The sequence below is a fragment of the Labrus bergylta genome, chromosome 7 (assembly GCF_963930695.1).
Source record: "Labrus bergylta chromosome 7, fLabBer1.1, whole genome shotgun sequence".
In the NCBI taxonomy this organism is placed as follows: Eukaryota; Metazoa; Chordata; class Actinopteri; order Labriformes; family Labridae; genus Labrus; species Labrus bergylta.
This window is the reverse complement of record NC_089201.1, coordinates 23,314,502-23,336,840: the sequence shown is the minus strand read 5'-3', so window position 1 is coordinate 23,336,840 and position 22,339 is coordinate 23,314,502. Positions and strand designations below refer to the sequence as shown.

Genomic DNA, 22,339 nt, shown 5'->3' with positions numbered 1-22,339 from the left:
CCCATTATGACTTCATAATAAACATCCCACCTGTTGGGGCGCCGGTAACCCAGTGGTTAGTGTGGGGCCCATGTACAGAGGCTAAACTTGAGAGCGGGCGGCGAGGGTTCGAATCCAATGTCATTCCCAATTATCTCCACCTCCCTGGTGTCTGACTCTATTCACTGTTCTATCTCTAAAATAAAGGCATAAAAAGATTTTTAAAAAAATCCCACCTGTAAAGACAAATTCAGCATGTTTACAGGCTGGGAAAAGAACCAGTTTAGGTCTGTAGGCTGATTTCTCATGACAACTCTACAGGATACAATTTTTAACACACTTGTTTCAATGATATAAGGCTTAAAGTTATGCATGGGTCTTGGCAACTTTGAGAAAAAAAAGGAGGTGCTGCTAGCTGTCTGCAAGGTGTCACCTAAACTGAATCAGTCCCTGAACTGAACCTTTGTCATTGTACTTTAGTGTTGGTGCCTTTTAGCGATTTTTCATGCTCATATATCAGACAAATATTATGGCTTGCTGTGTTGTTGACTGTACTGACAGGCTGTCCATGAATTATGTGGCTTGTGATCTCGTTCAGTGTTTGTCGTACATTCATTTATTTGTGGCAGCCAATGCATAGAAGTCATGTTAGCTGTTGGCTTTTCCTTTTAAGGAGACTTTAGGTAGTTTTGATGAACAGACCTGCATCTTTAAGTTACATGTCTTTCACCTGTCGCTGAACAGGATGGTTTATTAGTTAGATGAATAAGCCACAGGCAGTGACGTTTTTATAACTCCAGAGAACTAACACGGTGCATAACTTAAGGCTTTAAAGGCAGCCAGAAATACAACCCTAACCCTCAAAATTGGTAATGCCAAGTTGACTTCATCCATCATTTATACAGTCAGTGGTGGAGTCACGGAGAACTTTCTTTGAAATGCTCTGAGAGGCTAAAACAAGACATATATTTGACCGTAAAAAGCCCCAAATTGAGGGAAAACTGTCAAGGTCAGCCACTTGTAGTCTGACACAGCATTAGCATTTTTCTATCTTTTCAAAAAGATGAGATTGGTGAATTCCAAACATGCTCTCTGCATCCTCAGCATGTCTTTGATAATTCCTTGAATGCATGATTTCCTGTTTGACCTTCACCAGCCATCCCATCGCGCACCAGGCTCCCTATCAGTGCTTCCAGGGGTAATTTCACATGCTCAGTTTCACAGTTCAATGGTTTGTACAGCGCAGACAAGCCCTCAAAAGCTGCAAGACCAAAACCTTTCAATTAACCTGAAACCAGACACTGTCACCTACTGTACCCATCAAAAAGTTTTAAATGACAGCCAGACGCATTAAAACTGAGGAGGGACAATGGGACAGCGGCAATGTCGGGAAGTTTCACATACTCTTAAACTGGTGACATCGCCTCCAGTCCTGACAGGAAATTTGAAGCTGCGGAAGAGGATCAAAGAGTGTCAGAGTGGACACAATATTAAAATCTTATCCGAGGATTTGACACAGAAGTGATGAAGCTTTACACTGACCAACCGAGAAGGGCTCATTTTTTTACAAGCAGTGACAAGGAGCAAATGGAGCAATGCTCCACGATAATACTGCTCTCTGTACCTTCTCTGCAAGGCTGAAAGAGCACAATATTCATCCTTGCTGACAGTTAAATAATAGATGTACCAAAAAAAATGTAATTTTCCCTCCTGAACTCCATCATGCTCATACAACTATGAATTGGGAATCTCAAGAAAATGGATTATACTGCCTGCGTGTCATAGAGGCGTACTAACATGAGTGACAAGAAGAGATTCATTTTCTTGTGTGTATTCGGGAGGACTGTAAAATTTATGGAGTGCTGCAGTAGAGGTCTTGAGGGTGGTTATGTCTGAGGCCTCATAAAAAATTTAGTTCGTAAAAACAAGAAAGGAAAGGCTATAGGATCGTTCTTTTCTGTGCCAACGGGCAACTTGAATCTGACCGATGAGTGAGAGAAGAGAAATGCAGCAAGCAGAAATTGCTGCATTCACAGATAAACAAGTGCAAGTGAGCTAGTTTACAAAAGGAAAACTCTTTGATGTTTGATATTTTTATATTATTGATGAACCAAATTTAAATCTCTTTTGTGTTTCGGTCAGTGTGTTCAAATATTAAGCACATTCTGTATATCTCTCCAACGTGAACAGACTGTTGAATACAATCCCTGTTATGCTGGGAAGACTGGCAGCGTCGCTGGTGGCAAACAGCCTGCAAAAATCTTTCAATGCAGTGGCACAGCTTCAGCATGTACCACTGCAATGCAATCCTTCGGGAGATACAGAACAAAGGTTTTAAGAGTCAGAAGCACAATAAATGATGATGATCACCCAACATGATAGCTAAACACCACACATCGTTCCCCATGTTCTGCGCTGTGTCTCTCGCTTCAGCCTGGGAGCCCAACATCCAAAATGCTGCCTCTCCAGGGTTTGGACACCAAAGACTGATGGGATTAGGAGTGTGTGGGCTGATAGGACTCTGCTCTGATGCTATCCTCTCAGATATACATCATTACAGAGAGGGGGGGGGGAATCCCACAGGCGCTGGGATTAGCCCGATTTTCACTGCAGGTGATAAGGGAGAGAAGGGGAGGCTGGCAGAGCTAACATAATGGGGAGATAGGGAAGCAGAGATAGGAGGGAGCCGGAGGACCGCACTGCCTGCTGTAATGCGTGTGGTAGGAGAAACAGAGCACTCGAGTATGAGTAACTGTGAACAATAGCCACAGGGAAGGACAACTTTTGAGATAGGTGAACATCTCCGACTCAGCGGGCAAACATACACTGACTACACGGCTCTGAAAAGGATGTTCGAAATGCGGTAAAAGGAATTGTTGAAGAGATGTAGGAGATTCTTTGGTATGCTTTCCGCAATCCAGCCGAGATTCGGTCTCTGCAGAATTGTGTGCAGAGCTGAAGGTTAGCACGCGAAGTTCAAGGAAACAGCCATGGCCCTCATGGCTACATGCCAGCCGATGTTAATGCATTGTAAATGAAGACTATGTGATGAGGGAGTGTCAATGTGGCTCTGATCTTCCAGCTGAACGTTCACCCTGGTGTTTCAGGAGCTACACAGACCCAGTTAAGGCCAGTGCAATTCCTCTCTTTCAGAAAGAAAGATACAGATAAACCATATAGAGTAATCCCTTACGTATGGCTCTGGCAAAGGCACCTCGACTCTCTCTCGCTCACATATCAAACATGTATTCCCTCAGCCCTCCAAATCCCAGCTTAACCCTCACCCCACGAAACCAGGCGGCTAGTTATCACCGCCGCTCTGACATTAGCATGCAACGCCCTCTCTCATTTGGGAGATCTTCTTAAGAGTCAGGGATGATAAAAAGCTTTCCTCTCTACCGCTCTTCCATTCCTGACTTTGACTCACCCTTCCTCAGCCTGGACCTGCCTGAATCTAACTAGGAGTCGAAGATGAAACGCTTCATTCTCTTTCTTCCCCCCCCCCCTCCTCCTTTTCTATTATCATGCAGTGCTAGCACAGCCCTGCTTGACATTTTTCTTTTTCTCCGGCTTTTCTCCAGTCTCTCAGTCTACACCTGCTGACACTTGAGAAACAACTGCTGTCCTCTGCAAAAAAGCAGCCCTATTTCACTGCTATTATGTGCCAAGTCACCTCCGTACTCCAGCTCCTCATCGTCATGATAACGACTGTCCTTGTGGCCATTTCTTTTAATTACAAGATGATTGGCTGTTCTGTATTTATAGAAGTTTTACACGGGTTAAGCACCTGTGTGGATCCATAAAAGTATGCTGTCCTGCTGACAAGTACGCGTAGGAATAATATTTTTTCAAATGTTAAGGAGAGGTCTGGATGACGCAAGTATTCGATCATCTGGAACATGATGAAATCAACATAAACAGACTCAGACTTCCTGATTCTAACATGTCATGCCTTGTTAAGATTCCTGCCCATCTTTCTATATGTTCCTCAAGAAAGCCAGGGGGCTAAAAATACATTCCTCCATGTCAGTATAACGCTCTGATAATGCAATTACACTCCTTCGTGGCTGAATGGGGAGGGCAAAGGAACATGAAAGATGGGCTGGGAGCTCGACGGGGTGCCGCAGCTATGGATTATAAGAGGAACGTGATAATGAAATGAAATCATCAGCCACTCAAGCGATTATGCTAATGAGCTCATTCCGTATTCATCACGGGTTAATCGGTATGTGGGCGAGAGCGTGGCATTTTTGAACACAGAAACCTTTGATCGAGCTGCTAGAGAGTACCATCACCTCTGGTGTGTGATGACCTTAAGTAACTTAAAGATGGGAAATGATGAAATGACCTTTGAGGGGCAATGAACGAGAAATAAAAGTAGCAGCATTAGCATGTGTGTTAGCTGTATTGTTGTTTTAATGTATTCTGCATCATAAAGAATACATGCTGATCACAAGGACAACACAGATTGTCTTATTGGCTGATACTGTACATGAAGACCTATGAAAATAGACATAATGTAGCACCAGATGAGATTTCAAATTGACCTCTGTGACCTTTGTTGTGCTGTCAGGTGATCGAGAAGAGGAAAAACGTGAAAGGTCTCGTGGATTAGTGCCTGTGTGTTGGGAAAGGGGAACTGGTCCAGGAGCCTCATCACACTGACAGCAGATTAGTGCTCGGCGGCGCCAGAGCAGACGGTGAAAGATTAACTTTGATGTGCGATTCCACACAGAGCAGCCGCTGGATATCAGCTCCCTTCACCAAATGGCCCCTTAACTCTGAATGTGCAACCACAAGCTGCAGGATCTGAAAATCTGCTTTTCTAAGAGGAAGACCACAGCGGTACAGATTCTGGGTTCATTGTATTTGTGTACTTGGTGATACTACACCCACAATAAATCTACATTTTCATTTTTGTATATAAATGTGGCAGCTTTAGCTAGGGGCCATTTACAACTGTATTTACTGATTGCTTTTAGTATTGATTTTTTTGTTGTTCAAAGGTCACTGAACAAACTCTACACAGTTTTTCTCAGCCTGAGGCTACTTAGCTTACAAAAACAGATAAATATATTGTCTTCATGTCTCTGGAGGAATTTTAAGTCTGAGAAATAACCCCTGACCAAGTCAAGTCATGACACAAAGCCTGAGTTTACAAACTGGACATGTAATGTTTGAAAGAAAGCAGCATCCACCAGTCAGGGAGGGTTTAATGATAGATGCATTTTTTAATTTTTAAACTCAGTGCACCTATACAACCGATTTAAAACTCAGGGTATCTCGGCCTCTTCTCTTTAAATTCTGTGGAACTTCATGGAAATGCGTAAATAAATCCCAGGAGCATTATTTTAAACTATTAAATATAAATGTCACAGAATAATTGAAAAAGGCCATTACCATCTGTCGGACCTAATGTCTAATGTGTTAACCAACAGGTCAAAACCAAAAGGTTATACAATTTCCAATTAGAGAAGACAAAGATGTGTCGCAGTTTCTTCCACTTCAGAAGCTTGAAAATATTTTGAAATAAAAGCAATGGGGCTGATTTGTTGAGTATGACACAAAGCCGACTCCATCTAGTGATGTAGACCATGTGGATTGGAATCTCCAGTAACTAGTATTTGGACCCTATAGCGGGCTTGTTATTGCAAAATCCCTTTTTCCACGGTAAAGAAGAACCCTTATGATTAAGCGACTAATTGTTAAAGCCTTATTATGCCGTTTTTATAATTGTGCTACTGTCAGAACAAAAGCTAAGGCTTAATGCCTATTAAGCCAGATATATCTCAAGAATTGGAGGAAAGAAGAAAGTCTCTAGATAAAACATATTGAGTGGAGAAGATTGATTTTTCTCTTGCTCAACCCCGCAAAACTTCTAGATTCTGTTTGAGTCCCGACTTCAAAACATCTATATCAGCTTTCTACTCCAAACAGCTGCAGCCCCTCATCTTCAAATCTTCTTCCTGTACAAACAAATTTGCAGTCACGTCATGGCAGTTGATGTTTCCTATGGGACACTGTAAGTAGACAAAGATCTAAAATCCTACAGATGATTAGTCATACCAGATAAAGATGTGAATTAAATTCCACAGTGACTGTCTTTGAAACAAACATCAAGGTACGAATTCCAGCCGTTTAGAAAAAACAGCTGCGAGTTCAAAGGCGCTCTTCAGAAATCTCACAGTGAAACTAAGGGGAATAGCGGAGATTTGGGATGAGACAGAAAGAGTGGTGAAGCGTAAAAAATGCACTGAGCGCTCTCTCAGAGAGGGTGGACAGCCGCCAGACAGGCGACAGCAGTGCGCTCCGATAACACCGAGTACCAGGAACCAGTGAGAACCTTTGGGGAAGCATTGGGGAAGAGCTGCATCTCTTCTAACAGCTGCTGACTGGCCCCCCGGGGGGAGAGTAGAGCTGCTACTAGCTGTAGCTGTAGCCATATCCACCATCTCCCCACCTGCAGCCACGCCGTTTCATGTGCACGAGAACATCATTACTTTTTCCATTTCACTTCACGACACCTCTCCTGTCAAATCAAAAAAAAGACACGAAAAATAATAACTCGGGGCAATGGGCGGAACAACAACACCACCACTGAAAGGTCATTTTAACCATGAAAATTGGTCTTGCGTCCACACAATCTATCAGTCATCAACAGGTTTATTGCTATGTCTGCTTTCACAGCAGGATCGGCTGAAGCCTGAATTAAACTGACCTCGGGCCAGTTGGAGAAATTATGTGTACTTAATGACACTACGCCCATTATTTAGAACTCAAGCATCTTTGTCAATGCGGAGGACAGGCCTGCTGATGAATAATGATGTTAACACTGTGAGGACAGGCGGCGTTTTGGCTCCAGCGCAGAGCCCACCGTTAACAATCGTGACTGAATGAAGGTTATTCATTTCAATCACACTACAGCACGCCCCCCCCCCCCCCCCCACCATCCCAGGGGGTTTGCTATATTTAAGCACTTTTTTATTCCTTCTCCCTGTTTTTTGGTCTTGGCTGATGGCAAGGCAATTGCTTTGTGGGACGTCTGCCCTTGAAGAATCCGACAACAGAAGGCGATATTTATACATACTGTAGATGTGGAGTGAGAGCAAGCTGTATCAAATTCAGCTCTTTCCTCTCTGCCTGTGTAGTGTTAAGAAATCAAATCACAGGCGCTTTTTTCCCCCAACGTCTGTCTTCCAGCTTTTATTTCTCTCTCTCTCTCTCTCTCTCTCTCTCTTTTTTTTAATGTTTCTCCTCCAAAACCGAAGTGATGTTGGTTTTGTACCTGTACTCTAAGATTAGCTGCTTTGTCCTGGGGGAAAGGGGAAAGAGTTGGAACGTTCCTCTCTCATTGCACCCATTCGTTCGCCTGTTTTCTAATTGGACTTCTCCATCTGTTGAGGTCTACAAAGTGTCTTGTGGGGACGCTACAGCTAAAACATCCTATCAAACACTCAAATGCATCAGGGACAGTCTTCTTGGAGCGCTGCCATATCAGGCACTGAAAGAGTAGTCTGTGTGTGTGTGTGTGTGTGTGTGTGTGTGTGTGTGTGTGTGTGTGTGTGTGTGTGTGTGCCTGTGTGATGTATAATCAGAGGTCCAGCAGCTTTCAGCCTGGAGATAAGTAGATATATAGTATACGCTGAACTCTGATTTCAAGCTGGCAGGATTGGCTACTTGGAAAATTAATCCATCTACCACATGGCAGATCTGTCAGCACGAGTGACATACTTTAATAAGAATTATTTCACAAGACGACAACATTGATGGCTGCCTAAAACACAGTGTCACTAGTATTGACTGTATGTCATATGCCGTTCTGATGAATGTTTCTCCTCTGCAGTCCCCACAGTTGTTGGGTAAACAGACAAGAATTTTTATATTCTTAAAAATGGCATTTTTGGATTCTCTTCCATTTCTCGCTAAGAGTTCTTAATGACATGGGAAATTGTGTTCCTGGAGCTTGTCACTCTTTACATCCCATTGACTGGGAGTTGAACACTCAGGAGCGAGCAGTGGGACGTGTGACAGTGTATTTGTGGTGATGATTACAGCCCATTAACTTTGATGGATGCCGTTTTGTAGAAAAGACGATGGGGAGTTTGAACGAACGGCGACGCAACTAGTTTTTCTGTCACCGACATGTGTACACAAATTGTGCAAAGGAGCCTGAAGACGTAAACTGCGCCAACGTCCATGCAAAATTGATTTTTGAACCCGAATGAGACCACTTCACCTTTGGAGGTAATTGAATGTCACATTAGAGAGGCTGATGCTGGATCTGTCTACCCCGTGACCTCCAGAGGACAGTCAGGACCAGAGGATTCAACGTATGCCACCAGCAGATACACCAGGAATGTAAATGACATGGTGTGTGTGTGTGTGTGTGTGTGTGTGTGTGTGTGTGTGTGTGTGTGTGTGTGTGTGTGTGTGTGTGTGTGTGTGTGTGTGTGTTAGCATACGTGTCTGTGTGTGCAAGAAAATGAGAGTGAGCTGGCCGTGGAATTGATTGCAGTGTCCGGCTATGTTAACACTAACTGTCTGTGTGGCTTTCTTCTCTGCTCAACTTGCTCGTCTTTGCCTTTCGGCCCAAATATGTGGCTTAGTCAAAATGAGACACACTCCATTTGTGTGTGCCCGTTATGTAAAGATAAGGCCATGCATGCCAGAAATCTAACTCTTAAGCTCCTCCGCAGGGATTACGGACAATTGGCTAAGGGGAGAAATACAAATAATAATCAACTGTTTACGGTTTTTCTACTAATACCTTGAAAAAGAAGCTAAAATCCCCAAATGGAAATTCAATCCTTAAGCAGTTGAGATGCTCCTATGTGCGACTTGTGCAGAGATACACACAGGCGAGGAATTCTCCAGGTGGGAGCTTTACCCACTCTTCAATAATACTCAGACAAACATATCAATCCATAGAAGCTCTCACCTTTCCCGTTCTAAAGACAGGATGTAATTGTTGCCTTTTTTTTTACGTCAGTGAAATCTAAACAGGAGCCAGGGACAGAAAGGGATTAGGATTTGTTTTTGTTTTTATTTCAACCTCAGTATGATTACCCGGTGTGGCCTGGTCCGCCATTAGCCTAACTTACCCCTTTGAATGTGGATTCACAGAAGGGTTTAAAAATTTCTTTAAAAAATGATTCATGAAGGCAGTCTTTTGTCACTTTTATATTTTCATTTCTGAAGCCTGAAAGGATCTGAAAACTCAAATCCTTTTCTTGAGTAGAAGTAGAAACATTCTAATAGAACATTTTTGATACTTTGGTACTTTTTGATACCTTGTGTTTTAAATTGATACAATCACTGTTATTTCAATAATCCACTTTATTGAAAAGTAACTCAGTTTTTTAAAAAACTACAAATGTTCACTCATATTTTTAACCACCTCGCATCATAGGTTCGCATACGGCGCCGAGGGTGAGAAACTGGGAGGGTTAAATAGGAACACTAACGCAACGTAACCACTGACATTTACAGCTAATGATTGTTATGCATCATGTCTCATTATTCAAAAAGAATGCCTTTATTGTTTGCTACAAGTTTTCAACATTGCGCATATCTTAATGTCAACCCATTCCTACACTAAGGATTTCATTTTTGCACTACTACTGTAAGATGATGCAGAAACTCAATGTTCACATGCTTGAATTGAATATCACAATTTTATACTTTCTAATTTATTGTGTACATATAAACACAATAAAGACGGGAGGAAGCTCTCATGGTAACAGCGAGCTCAACCAATCAGAAACACTCAATGATCGTGGGAAGTGTAGTTCTTTACCCCGATTTCACGAATAAATCTTGTTTTTCTTAAAACAAGGTTGTTATCATACAAACTTGTGTCTCCTATAGGAGCATATACCATCGTTTTACACTCGAGTAGCCCGTGGTAAATCTACCTTGGATGGTTATGACATGATGGCTAATGAAATCCGCTATGGAGAAAATGAATGGGATTTTTTACTTTTGGAACCACACTGTTGAGCCCTATTTGAGACGGAATACTTTAACATGGGTCTAAGACAATGTGCCAGCTTAATCTCAAAACTAAATGACCAAATGATTTGTGTAGAATAAGTATGTCCTGTTTAAAACAAGAGAGGTTCAAGGACAGAGCGGCATCAAATTATAAAACTCATTAATCCAAATAAAGTACAACCTAGCTTCTGCTTGCATTCTGTGGCTTAACGGTACAACAAACTCAACACTTCACTGAAGCAACCACACTTTTTCAGAAGACTGTCCTGACCTCTAAGTCACTTAGAGAAGTCAGTGATGTTAAAAGAAGAGATAGCAGGTAGTAGTCAAAGAGTTCTCTAAATAATCTGTTGTGATATCTGAATACAAAGCTGCAGTCTGCATGAGCGTGGACATAATGTTCATCTTATTTACCATCGTAGTGTTAGCATGATCATATTGCTATTTAGCACTAAACAACGAACACAGCTAAGGCTGATGGGATTGTCAGCAGTTTTTAAGGTGGTAGAACAAAGAATTGGACAAATGAATTATTTCACCTGATGGTGGTGTTAGATCAAATGTTAAAGTAATTGGAAGTCCTCGTGAGATGGCACACGAATGTGTTCACCAAATGTCATGCTATTAATCCAACAGTGGTTAAGAAATTTAAATTAAAAAGGGCTGATCTTAATCTAACGGTGGCAGTGAAGGAAATGTCAGCGGGTCACCAAAGTGAGTGGGGCTTTCTCTCAGGGGGGAATATAATTATCAGCTCCAAATTTAGTATTGCTACATTTTAATGTTGTTGAGAAAAGTCTTGAAAAAAGTGTATGGCATACCAGCCTTAAAGGGACAGAAATGGTCATTCATGAAGCCAGGCCAGAAACCAGGGGAAATACTATGTTTTACCTCTGTGGGGTAGTAAATCACACTGAAATACAGACAAAAGACTGATGCTGATATGTGCTGCCCTTAACCTGTCATGTGACTGCCCTGGATTTACCGTAGTTGGGCACGATAAAAGCATCATCACCATTTCCCTTTGAGGAGATTTAATGCTCAGTGCTTGTTGAGGCTGTGGCAGTGAAATGTGGATTTAACACCGTGGTAACTCTTTAAGACTTTAGTTTGTGGTAATTCAATTGTAGCAAATTGTTATATGATTGACATTTTGACTGCCTATCAAGAGCCAACAACTTTCCAACACACAGAAAAATAATCAGCAACTACAAATCAATGCAATATATATCCAGCTGGTAATTAATGCAGGAGTATTGCATTGAAATCCTCTTAATTATAACACTGTTATATTATCCACCATGAATATAGCCAGCAAGTCTTCAACATGAGCTGTAATAACAACTGATGTGTAGCTAGCATACAAATATCTTTATAATGGCTTTAAAAACACACATTGCCATCACATTACATCAGCTGAAGTGATCAGATGAAGGAGTCTTAAGGTCTGACAGTTTCATTAAATAATGGCTATATGTGAACACCACTACTATGTCATCGATCCACCCGAGACAGCATGGAGACACACAGGAGAGGACGATATTAAGAGTAAATGTGGTATTGATAACACCTGTACATGAGAAATCAATTAAATTGAAAGAGAAAAACATCGGCCCACATGCAGCACATGCCCTGTTTAGTTTCTGTTTGACCAAATGGCCTACATTAGGTGATATATTTGGCTATTTATAGAAGTTGGGCCAGGCAGGAAACAGCTGCCATGCGTCAGGGTGACAGGCTGACATCCCTCATCTCAGCAGGACCTCCCTGCCAGGCAGACGGGAGGAAGCTCTTTATACCTAAACTCAAATGGGACATCGCCTCTTCTCATTCACTCTGCATACAGAAACTAATAATCTATGGAGCCCATGGCAAAGACTCAACAATGAAACTGGGTTAACAGAGGAGAGTATGGGCAGCTCAACACGAGTCACAATACAGAGATCTGTATTCCTCCTTTACAGCGCACACTGTGAATCTCATTCAAGTGGGATCAGTATTGATCATGAAGAGCTTTTATTGTGGTATCCTGGCGCTGTAAACTGGCACATGATTCCTCAGCTCAGACCAAAAAAATGAGACGGTTCATGAGCGGTGAAGCCGAGCTTTAAGCCGACAAATGGGCTGAATCAATATTCATGACTTTGCCATGAAGCTGCTCACGTCAGGATATAATGAACGGGCTGTAAACCAAGTTTCAATTAATGTGTGTGTGCATCCAAGTTTCTCTGTCCCTCTCTGACTCTGATGACAAGCGAGGTCTTTTGTTTGTCTCCACTAGATGAGAGTCTGTATGGATGCTCACAAAGGATACGTGACAGTGACTGTTGTTAACACTACACGTTACTAAACAATGAAACGTGAAATTCATGAAATAAATGTATGCTGCACAGCATTTAAATGCAGGCACTTCAGATCTAGGGTAACTGTCAGGTTAATGGATTTCTCTCATTTCAGCCCTGTTCATGTTTTGCTGAGAGGCTTTAAAAACAGCATAACTTTCTTTTTAAAGCCGCATCTGCAGTGATATCCCATCAGTCTTCAGATGAGGTGTCAGACCAGCAGAAGTTACACCGCTCTTTGAATTCTTTTCTGTTTTGTTCGCAGAGCAGACTGATGATTGCTGTTAGCTATAATCTCTGAATCTCTGCTGATCACAGATGTTGGCTTGTTGGCTGAGGGGCATTTTTGATAGAGAGACAAATGTCAGGGGGAGGGATGCTCACACTCTGGCATTATAAAAGCTGGCACCATTTCAAGATATTGTGTTTGCTATGCCGTCCCATGTGCTTGAGAGGAATAAACGTTGCAAAGAGCAATATTACCCTCCCTAGGCTCCTCACAGCGAGGAATGGGGCTATCATCACCTTTCTCACCACTTCTTATTCCTAAATATGTGCTGTATTACCTGATTTTGAGGGCAAAAAGAGGGCAAAGCCTAGTTTGGGTTTGCAGTATAATGAATGCTAATAATCCCATTCTTACGATAGTGACAGCCAGGGCATCTAAAAAAAACCAAACTGCTGCTCCCTCACCCTGCCATCATTACATACCAATGCAGGGTGCCGTGTAATGTTTGGGCCGGAGTAGTTGATATTAAAAATGTTGCAGCTCTTCAGGACAACAGTTGACTGCTGATTAACCTAAGTGTCACACTAAAGTAACAAGTGCAAGGCCAGTGACTTGCATATGTTTTGTCTGCAACTCATTACGGGGAATTTTCTCACAATGCTAATCTGACCATGTGGGAATTACTGGTATCATTTCTTTCCTCTGTTGTTGCAACACTACGTGGAGTTATTAATTAGTTCTCTGACCTTGCAGCAAAAAACCTCAATATGAAAATTCAAACAAGTGGGGGGGGAAGGAACATTTAAGCAGCTGTTCTTGAATATTTTTATGTCTGCTGTGTGTACATTTTTTTTTAATGAAATTGATGTCTGTCTGAAATTCAACATTGTCAAAACACTGAAAACATGTTAAGATCTTTTGAGGATAAGGGGCTAGTACAGTGGCTGAGAGAGCCAACGCACTTAAGCTTCAACAAATTAGTTCAATATTTTTAGACAATACATTTCTTTACTTTCTTGCCAAGGATAGCACAACAAGTCCATCAGATTTATAGACAATCACAACAATGTTGGCGGTTATCAAGGCCGTCATTAGGATATTAATCCACATTTTGGGGGGGGAATGATGTGACAGCCAATTAGCTTAGCGCAGCATTAATACTGCAAGAGGAGCAGCTAGGTTGGCTATGTCCAAAGAAAACTAAATGTGCCTTCCAGCCACTCAGTGCGCTAATCACTGGAACACGTTTATATCTTGTTTTTTAATCTGTACAAAAAAGTGGAGTAAAAATAACCAAATGCTGTTTTAAAGGGCTTCAAGGCTAAACGCAGGGATAAAGGGAACGCAGGTGGTAAAAGACACGAAAATAAAGTCCTTCACCACATTGATATTAGATCACACACACACACAAACAAACACAGAACACAAAAAAAGAAAGAATAAGATCTGCTGGTTTGGGGAGGAGAATTCAAACATTTCAGGTATCATTTTCTAATCATAACTGTCAAAAAAAAGTATAGTACTTTTCTTTCTCTCTTTTTTTGGTGATGACAATATATTAAAATGACAACTAGAAAAGATAATTACATTCATCTCCTTCATCGTGGCAGCTGGTTCTTCTGCACATGATATTTCGTTATGTTTTGACCATGAAGACTTGTGTGTGATGATTCTGACCCTGGTATTTTTTGTATTTCATGTGTATTTTTTGGTGTTAAGCATCTTTAGTACATCTCTTGGTCGATAGAAGAGGTTCTTTAATAAACTTAAACAAGCTGTCGACAAAGCTGTAATAATAACTGTATATATGTATAACGAGGATGTATAATAGTATTAGTTAAAGTGGGGCTTACAGCTTAATGTAATGATTTGTGCATGAGGCCTGATGATCCTAAAATCAACTTTTTTTTTGGTAGAAAACGTTAAAGTAATGATCACATGATAACTACATGGATTTAATCCTGAACACAGTGTAAATTAGAAGACTAAAGTGAAGAGAATCCTTTCGAAAAAAAACAGTTGTACATCTCAACAAAGTGATGAGGGGGCATTATGTGTGTCTGCATACCAATCTCCATGACCAGACAAGCACTTTCCATCTGTATGTTAATGCTGAGTATGTAAATAAGCCGTGCAGTGCTATATAGGAGGAGATAGCTGCTGGGCTTGGCTTCTTCATTTTCACACTATTTGATCTCATCGCACACTCCACATCTGATATCTTTTACGACATATCAACTTTCAGGATAAGACATTGTCACAAAGTATGCGACATTTTCTCCTCGTATTCATTCGCTGGGCTGGCTGGCTGGCTGGCTGGCTCGGGGTTTCTAGGCTGTTAGATTGGATGGAAGCGGAGTCAGGCAGACCAAGTGCTTTCTAACAACAATGAAATTGAGGTGATGTGTTTTCTCACATATCTCCTCATTTCCTAATGCAGTGATGCTGCATTCATTCAGACTAACTTTAATCTTGTTCTGGGAAAATTCCATTAATCTTGGTTGTTGCTTGCAATACAAAATAGAAGATAAAAAATGCTGAGCAGTGGAGAAAAACACTGAGGCCTATACTTTATGTCCTCACACTACGTTACCCAGGCCCAAGTGCAGAACATGCTAGTCTATTTCCCTGCTTAATGCAGCACATTCAAAGTGAATTACCCCTTGCATGGAATGAGTGTTATTGGCGCTGCCTCGAAGACTGGGGTTGTCAAAGAAATCGAATAAAAAAGAGGGACAGCCATTTTGTCCTTGCCATATAGATTATTTATCAATCTGACCATCTGCAGTGATGTATGCCTGCTTTAAGAGTCAGTTCACACACACACACATACACACAGTATCCTCAGCTGGACATAATCTGTTTTCCCCTCCGGGGTTCACTGACCACAAATACATATCCTTTTCCACATTGTATTACTCAATAAAAAAATATATCTACAGTCATTAAAATGTAATTTAGGTGCAGATGAAAGCCGTTGAATTTTCTGAAGTACATAAATATGATGTCATAAATCTGTAGTATTTGAAAGCCTGTAAAATGTTAATCATTCAACTCACACCTCCACATCGTCCTTTTAAATCCCTGGCTGCCAGTGTGAAACTGTTTCAGTGTGATGAAAACAAAGAGAATAAAGAAAATGTTCGTGCTTTCGTATAGCAGGGGTGAAAAAAAAAAAAAAAAAAAAAAAAGATTTTGTCTTTCACAACGATCCTAATCTCCCCTGATTCCACCCCTCGCTCTCACTCCTCCATTTCACAGTCATTTGCATGGGCAGACAGGAACTCGCACTGAACACATTTCAGTGCCAGGTCCCCCTCATTAAGTCACCTGTCACTTCAGGACCATTATACCAGCCTCGTATTAGCATCACCTCTCCTCACCAATAAAGCACCTGGAGGGGCGCTGCGAGCCTGCAGGCTAATGGCAGCCTACACATCTCGCAGCAGCCACTTCTGCTTCACACAGTAATACATCACATCTCTCATAATGGATTGCTGATTTTCATAATGTGCATAACATACACAATGCCAAGTGGTGTAATGTATTCTACTGAACACAGAAATTACACCCATTGCGGTACATAATCAAACACACCAAATGTTCTCGCTGACTGTCATGCTCAGTCGAGAAAAAAAAAGAAAGAGTGAAAACCCTCTGCAATGCCTGCCAGGGGCACGCTAACTTATTCCATCACACGAGTATATCATCAAGAATGCGTTTGTTATCTCCTGGGTACAGATACTGCACAGGCCCTCCAGATTGTTCCTGTATATTTCAATTACATGTGACACGCAGTGATGGGTTTGGACTTCAAAAAGCTTTGATCTGCTCCAGAGAGATCCATGAAGCCGATACTTTGCATTGTATGCTTTGATTGCCATTGGGCGGAGGTGTCAAAAGTCACAAGCATGATAATGGTTATACTTGTGCTGGTTTATGGACCCTACAGTGACCCCCAATGTCTGTTAACCTTGCCTCCTCTGTCTTATAAATCCTCACCAGAGAGGTTTATAGAGCTCACTTGTCAAGCCTTTCCAGCCGTATTTGGTGGGTGGAGCTGAAGCACCGACAAACGACATGGTGATAAATTCTGCATCTGTTGACTGAGTACAATGTACAGCTGTGGATTCTGCACTGAGGCCAAAGCACTAACTAGACGTCACGACAAATCAACAATTAGAATGATCATTCCTTTATGCATGACCTGAAGGCAACTGCAGAAAGAAGGATTTTGATTAGAGGAACGGAAGAAAAAGTGTGTGCTAGTGTCGCAGGCCTCTTACGTCTATCGAAGGTAATGTGTGTTAGTGTCCAGCGGAACGATTGTGTTTCTGCGCCAGACTAAAGCATGTCCTCCCCACTCTTCTTCCCTTGTGGGTTGTGCTTGACTTCCACCGTTTTCACAGCTGCTCTCAGCAGTGCACTCCATTACACCTTAAATCACTTAAAAGATCTGAAGCACCAAAAACTCCCTCTGCAGCTAATTCACCCTGACTGTGAGGATCATCTAGAGAAAACAAGAGCAAGAAAACACTGCAGCATCTGATTCCAGCCTAATAAAGTGCACCGCTATCTTTAAATTGGAATCTATCGCTGCCTTAAATGCACAGTATCAAATCAAGTCACTAAATGATACACCCAGATGTCCGTGCAGCTATTAAAGATACTGCAAAACACAATAACAGCGACAAAAAAAAAATCACATATTTTACACCCAGTCACTCAATTGTTGAACCTCTTGGCAGCAGCATTCCAACAGAGGCGGATCCTTCTTTGTTGGTATCCGAAAGCTGCCACAGAGATTAGCCTCAATAAGTAAGGAGGGATAAGTGGGTCTTGTCCTGTGTTTGGTGGCACAGAGCAGTAGACACACAGAGGTGTGACACGCAGCTGCACAGAGCTATTGATTCTCCGCTGGTCTCCAGGCACCCTTCCTTTTCATTCAGGCTGCCTGCCAAGTGCCTCTGAACAGGAGCCCCTGCTCCCCCAATGTCTGCACGTCTGCTTAAGCACAATCAATGGGCCATCAGCAGGGGAGGGAACGCAAGCCTCTGTCTTTACTTCCACAGGGTGTGAGGCAGGGAAATTGAAAATATATGTAGTGGAAACGCATCATGATACCATGCAGGAAAAAGCATCATTGACTATCAGACTGAAATCAAACCGCTTCAAATGGTGGTTACAGCCAGTAGCGCAAAGCTGGTCTCTAAAGAGCTGATTTGCAAGCCAAGAAAAGACTTGCCCATTTTAAATGTCACTTAAATAACTATTTGTCAGATGGGGATAGATTTATCTACATGCTAAGATCGGAAGCTCATTTCACCCAATCTGTTAAAAATGTGAAGGTTGCAGAGCGAGAGTTCAACAACAGTGTTTTCAGCACACAATGACGGCCACAATTCAGCTCTACTGCTTGTGGGAGATGTGTTTTTTAAGAGCACACCTGAAGACAATGATGGATCATGAGAAGGAGATGACTCTGTCTCACAGTGAAAGGTATTCAGCCTCTCCTCCGGTGGTCCACTCTGCAGCATTCTGCACCACTGCAAGGCTTCAGTTTAGGTTGCAAATCTGTCAGCCCGGCTGTCATGGTTCACAATAGAGTGACAGAAACGTCCCCATTACCAAGGACGTTTCAGTTTTGTTCTCGCACAGCAGAACATCTTTTTCAAATCCATCTTAAGCAACACAAAAAGGGGATTCCGAGCTCAATGCAGTGATATCTTTGTTGTTCCAAAAAGATAAATAATGTACCGTCTTACACAACTCCTCTTTTATCCGTGCTTTAAATCCAAATGGAAAGTCTGGCCAATGCAGCATTAGTTAAAGGGTGGAAATCACCAGATCGTGCTTATCACTAATTATTTTTATGCTCTCATTGGTCATTTTGTGGGTAAGTGGTGGTTCGACTGGTATTGAATGAGTTCTGGGAGAAGCTTTCTGCCATTAAGATGACAGGGAATCCATTAACTAACTAACTATCATTTGCAGCATGATGCCAGATAGAGTGGTGTGTGCCTCTAAAGAAATATATATAATCAGAGAAAAAATGATCAAACAAATGTTGCCTGCTGAGCTAACAGGTGCAGAGAGGCTGCATCAATGCAGATACGAGGGCAGACAAAAAAAGGAGAGTATCAAACACATGAAAAGTCAAGCATATGACTCAATATATTCGAATGAAGCGTGAGTACTTCTGTTCAACCACATTAACGGCAGAAAAGGGTCAATTTAAAGCCTACATTCACAGAATATTCTCACATCTCAGATCACACATCCCGTATATTCACACACATAGCCATGCAACAAAAAAAAAAAGACACACAAATGCGAACACACAGAGGAGCTCACACAGGTACCACACACAGCCAGGGGCAATTTGTGTTACAGTATTTGATGTTTTTACATTGAAATTAAAAGACACAATTATTTCAACAGGACCTCATTTGTGTGTCATGAGTGAAGGGGAGGGCACGAGGATTAACATTGGCTGTTTAATCTCGTTTGTGTAGCAATGAATGCCGGCACAAGCCATCACATTCTGACAATAATATGAAAAAGTATGGATTTTTCCACATTGTTCAACATTAACAAAAAATACATGCTTTGTGTAGCCAAACCCCCATATTCACATTTACAGTCTGACATATGTAAAAACAAATAGCAGCCAGAAGGCTCACTGACTCTGTTGACACAACTTTTCAGCACTTTGGATAGCGCTGGAGCCCAGACTATCTGAGCTGGAATGAAAAGCGGTAATAATAACAATACTAATAATAACCCACGTCAAGCAGCTGAGTGGCTGAGTGCCCTCATCAATACAAATTAATTTGATGTAATCATCTTAACCACGTTTAATTATTTTATGCTACATCAGCACAAAGTACAGCTGAGGTTGTTCATGAGCATGAAATTAGCATTCAAATATTTACAGTAGCTCGTTAAGGAAGGAGGGGAAAGAGAGAATGGATGAGAGGCAGAGGGGGGAGGGGGGGGAAGGGGGGGTGTCTATGTGTGTACTTTATAAGGCAGCCTACTCATTTTATAATTACTCGTTTGCTTCAATTCAATTTTGAAACTCTGTGCTTTTCAGATGTCGATCCCTAAAAGTCTCCTGTAAGGTACATTTCTTTATTTGATCTAAAAGACCTCTCATCCGGCAGCTGATTGGCCAGTGTGTGTCTGTCCATGGCAGTAACCTTTCCAAATAAGCGCATCAAAAAGAGACCCTCGGAAACAGGCAGGGAGGAGGCCCAACCTCAAAGGCTGCTTGTGTGGCGCAGGCTCATTGATAGGCAGTGAACATGGCAGTGAATGGCGCCCACACGACGCCTCTACAGAGCAGAATCTTCCTTCCCTTTATTGGCTTAGCAGCGCTCGAGGCCATTAATATGACAAGTAAATGTAAATGCACACCTGTGGCCGTGCAAAAAATGTGTTGGCCGAAACATCGTTCTATGCCACCGAGAGGTTCGCTAAGCTTATTTTACTACTCATCAAGAACGAAAAATATTTTAAAGATATCTAACTAATGCATAGTACTACAATCAGTTGAAGCATTGGCGTTGTGTGTTGTTTATCAAATGTGATTGTTCCAAAAAAAAAAAGCAATAAGTCAAATAAGTTATGGTGTAAAAGCTGAGCTTTACTGGTTTACTGGTCTTATATGCAGCCACCTACCCCAGTGTTGTCATGGTGACAATGGTGTACCAAAACGCGGCAGGGATACTGGTGAACTTGCTGGCTGTGGAGCCTTTTTCTGCATAAAACATGACCGTCGCAAAGATAATGATGGCCATGGTGAGGGAGAAGAGGAGGAAGCCCAGCTCGGAGGCGCAGCTCTTCAAGGTGTAACCCAGGATGCGCAGCCCCGCGGAGTGCCGGGAGAACTTGAAAATCCGAAAGACTCGGAAGACTCTAAGCGTGACGAAAGCACCGCTCACCTGGTCGTTGTCTGTCATGACCAAGCCAATGTAGTAAGGCATGATGGCGACCACGTCAATGACGCTCATCACACTTTTCATGAACTTGTAGCGACTTGGTGCTGCGACTAAACGCATGAGATACTCGACAGTGAATATCATGACGCACGCCGTGTCCAAACAAAAGAAAGCCAGCGCGTAACGGTCTCCACAAGACATCTCCTTCGACCTGTTGGGCATAGTCCCACAGGGAACCGTCTCCACCACGTTTGCCATCACCGATATGGCAATGAAGAAGCCTGTGACGTAGTAGAAGACCAGAGCTAAGGTGCTGGTGTGAGGGTTTTCAAAAGCCCGCCACAGGAACTCACGGTACGTCAGGTTTACCGGCGTGACGTCATTGCTCATGTCCATCTCCTCGTCATCTTGAAGCCTCTCTGCATTTTCGCGCCTCCGGTCCTTGTACTCCTCATAACAGCAGTCCCCAATGATCTCGGGGATTATACCGAAGAACGCCAGCTCCTCGTCGTAAGCAGATATGCATTCTTGGCGCGGATAGTGCAGCTTCCCCGTGCGGTAAAAATTCAGGACATGTCGAAAGATGTCAGGGTCACGATCAAAAAAGTACTCATTTGTCTCCTCGTGGAAGAAGAAGTCTCTCTCCGTGCTCCCAAGCAAAGTGTCCGGGTATCTCTCCAAAGTGGTCCTCCACGTCTGAAACTTAGTCCCACTCACGTTGAGGATGATGAGTCCCTCCTGGACTTTTTTCTTGTCTGGGGGAGGGATGGGCATGGGAGTGCTCGCCACGGGCATCCACCCTATGGCCGCCGCTCGGGCGAACGGGAGCCATGCCGCTACACCTGCTGCCATGCTGACCTGTAGTGTTTTAATATAACCCTGGTCCGGTTTTCACAGTGCTATGGCTCAGAGATGAATAGCATCTGCAGAGAGAACAGCACACAGAGACACCAATGGTTAAGGTTTCCAAGCACCTATGGCTTAACAGAACAAGACAGAAAACACACAGACCCGTGTACTTCTACGGACACTGCGCATAGCACTGTTGAGTATCAATCTCAAGCCTTTTCCTCAGTTAGGCTATGAAAGCCTACTTTGCGGCAGAACATAAATTGGATTTCTAAAGAACACCGCCTGTCAATACGCGGATAGATTTCTTTCAATAAAAATCGAAGTCATGGAAAAGCACCCACCTTAGTGAAGGTTGTTCTTTAAACTGCATCCACTGTGAGTTGAATCAAATCTTCTGGAGAGAATACTTGCGATTCCGCCTCCCATCTATCTGTCACTGCAGCCGCACAATAAAGCGAAAACGACAGAAATAGCCTACGTCGCATCAACAAGTTAAACAATTCAGGAGGCAGTTAGTCGGCACAGAGTGGTCATTCGTCCGAGCGCGATCTTTCCTCCCCTCTCTCTCTCGCTCTCTCTCTCTCTCTCTCTCTCTCTCCTCTCCATCCGCAAGGCAGCGGCGCTCAGTTGCCTGCGTTTTTCTCTCTCGTTGCAGCTACTCCTCAATAAACTCCTGTTTCTCTCGTCGACTGCAAGACCACCCTCCCCCTCCTCACCACCAGCGAGCCCCGACTGTCGAGAGAGAGAGAGAGAGAAAAAAATATATGCAGAGAGAGGAGTGGTCCTATCTGCACCCAGAAATTCCGCTGCTGCTTCGCTGTGGGGGGACTAAACAATGGGTAACGGTGTCCTAAGTAGGCGGCAATCTCCAAGAGCTGAAGTTCACGCTTATGTTTGTGTTTGCTCAACGTGAACCCTCACATTAACCCCAGATGTGTATTTCGTCACATCGGGGGTGGGGGGGGGGGGTGGGAAGGTTTCTTATCGATATTTCACCAACG

At 42.7% G+C, this 22,339-nt stretch overlaps 1 protein-coding gene across 2 annotated transcripts in view; it reads right to left on the bottom strand.

The window, feature by feature from the left end:
- Window positions 1-22,138, bottom strand: part of LOC110004060 (potassium voltage-gated channel subfamily D member 2-like) — a 35,081-nt gene extending 12,943 nt beyond the window's left edge. Inside the window, exons 1-2 of one of the 2 annotated variants that reach the window (XM_020659597.3) lie at window positions 21,680-22,138; window positions 20,227-21,409 (exon numbers count right to left, since the gene is read on the bottom strand). In XM_020659597.3, coding sequence (XP_020515253.2) covers window positions 20,227-21,338 — 1,112 coding nt within the window. In that variant the 5' untranslated portion in view covers window positions 21,339-21,409; window positions 21,680-22,138. The remainder of the gene's footprint in view (window positions 1-20,226; window positions 21,410-21,679) is intronic. The other variant, XM_065957062.1, reaches the window with a different exon arrangement.
- Window positions 22,139-22,339: the final 201 nt, after the last annotated feature.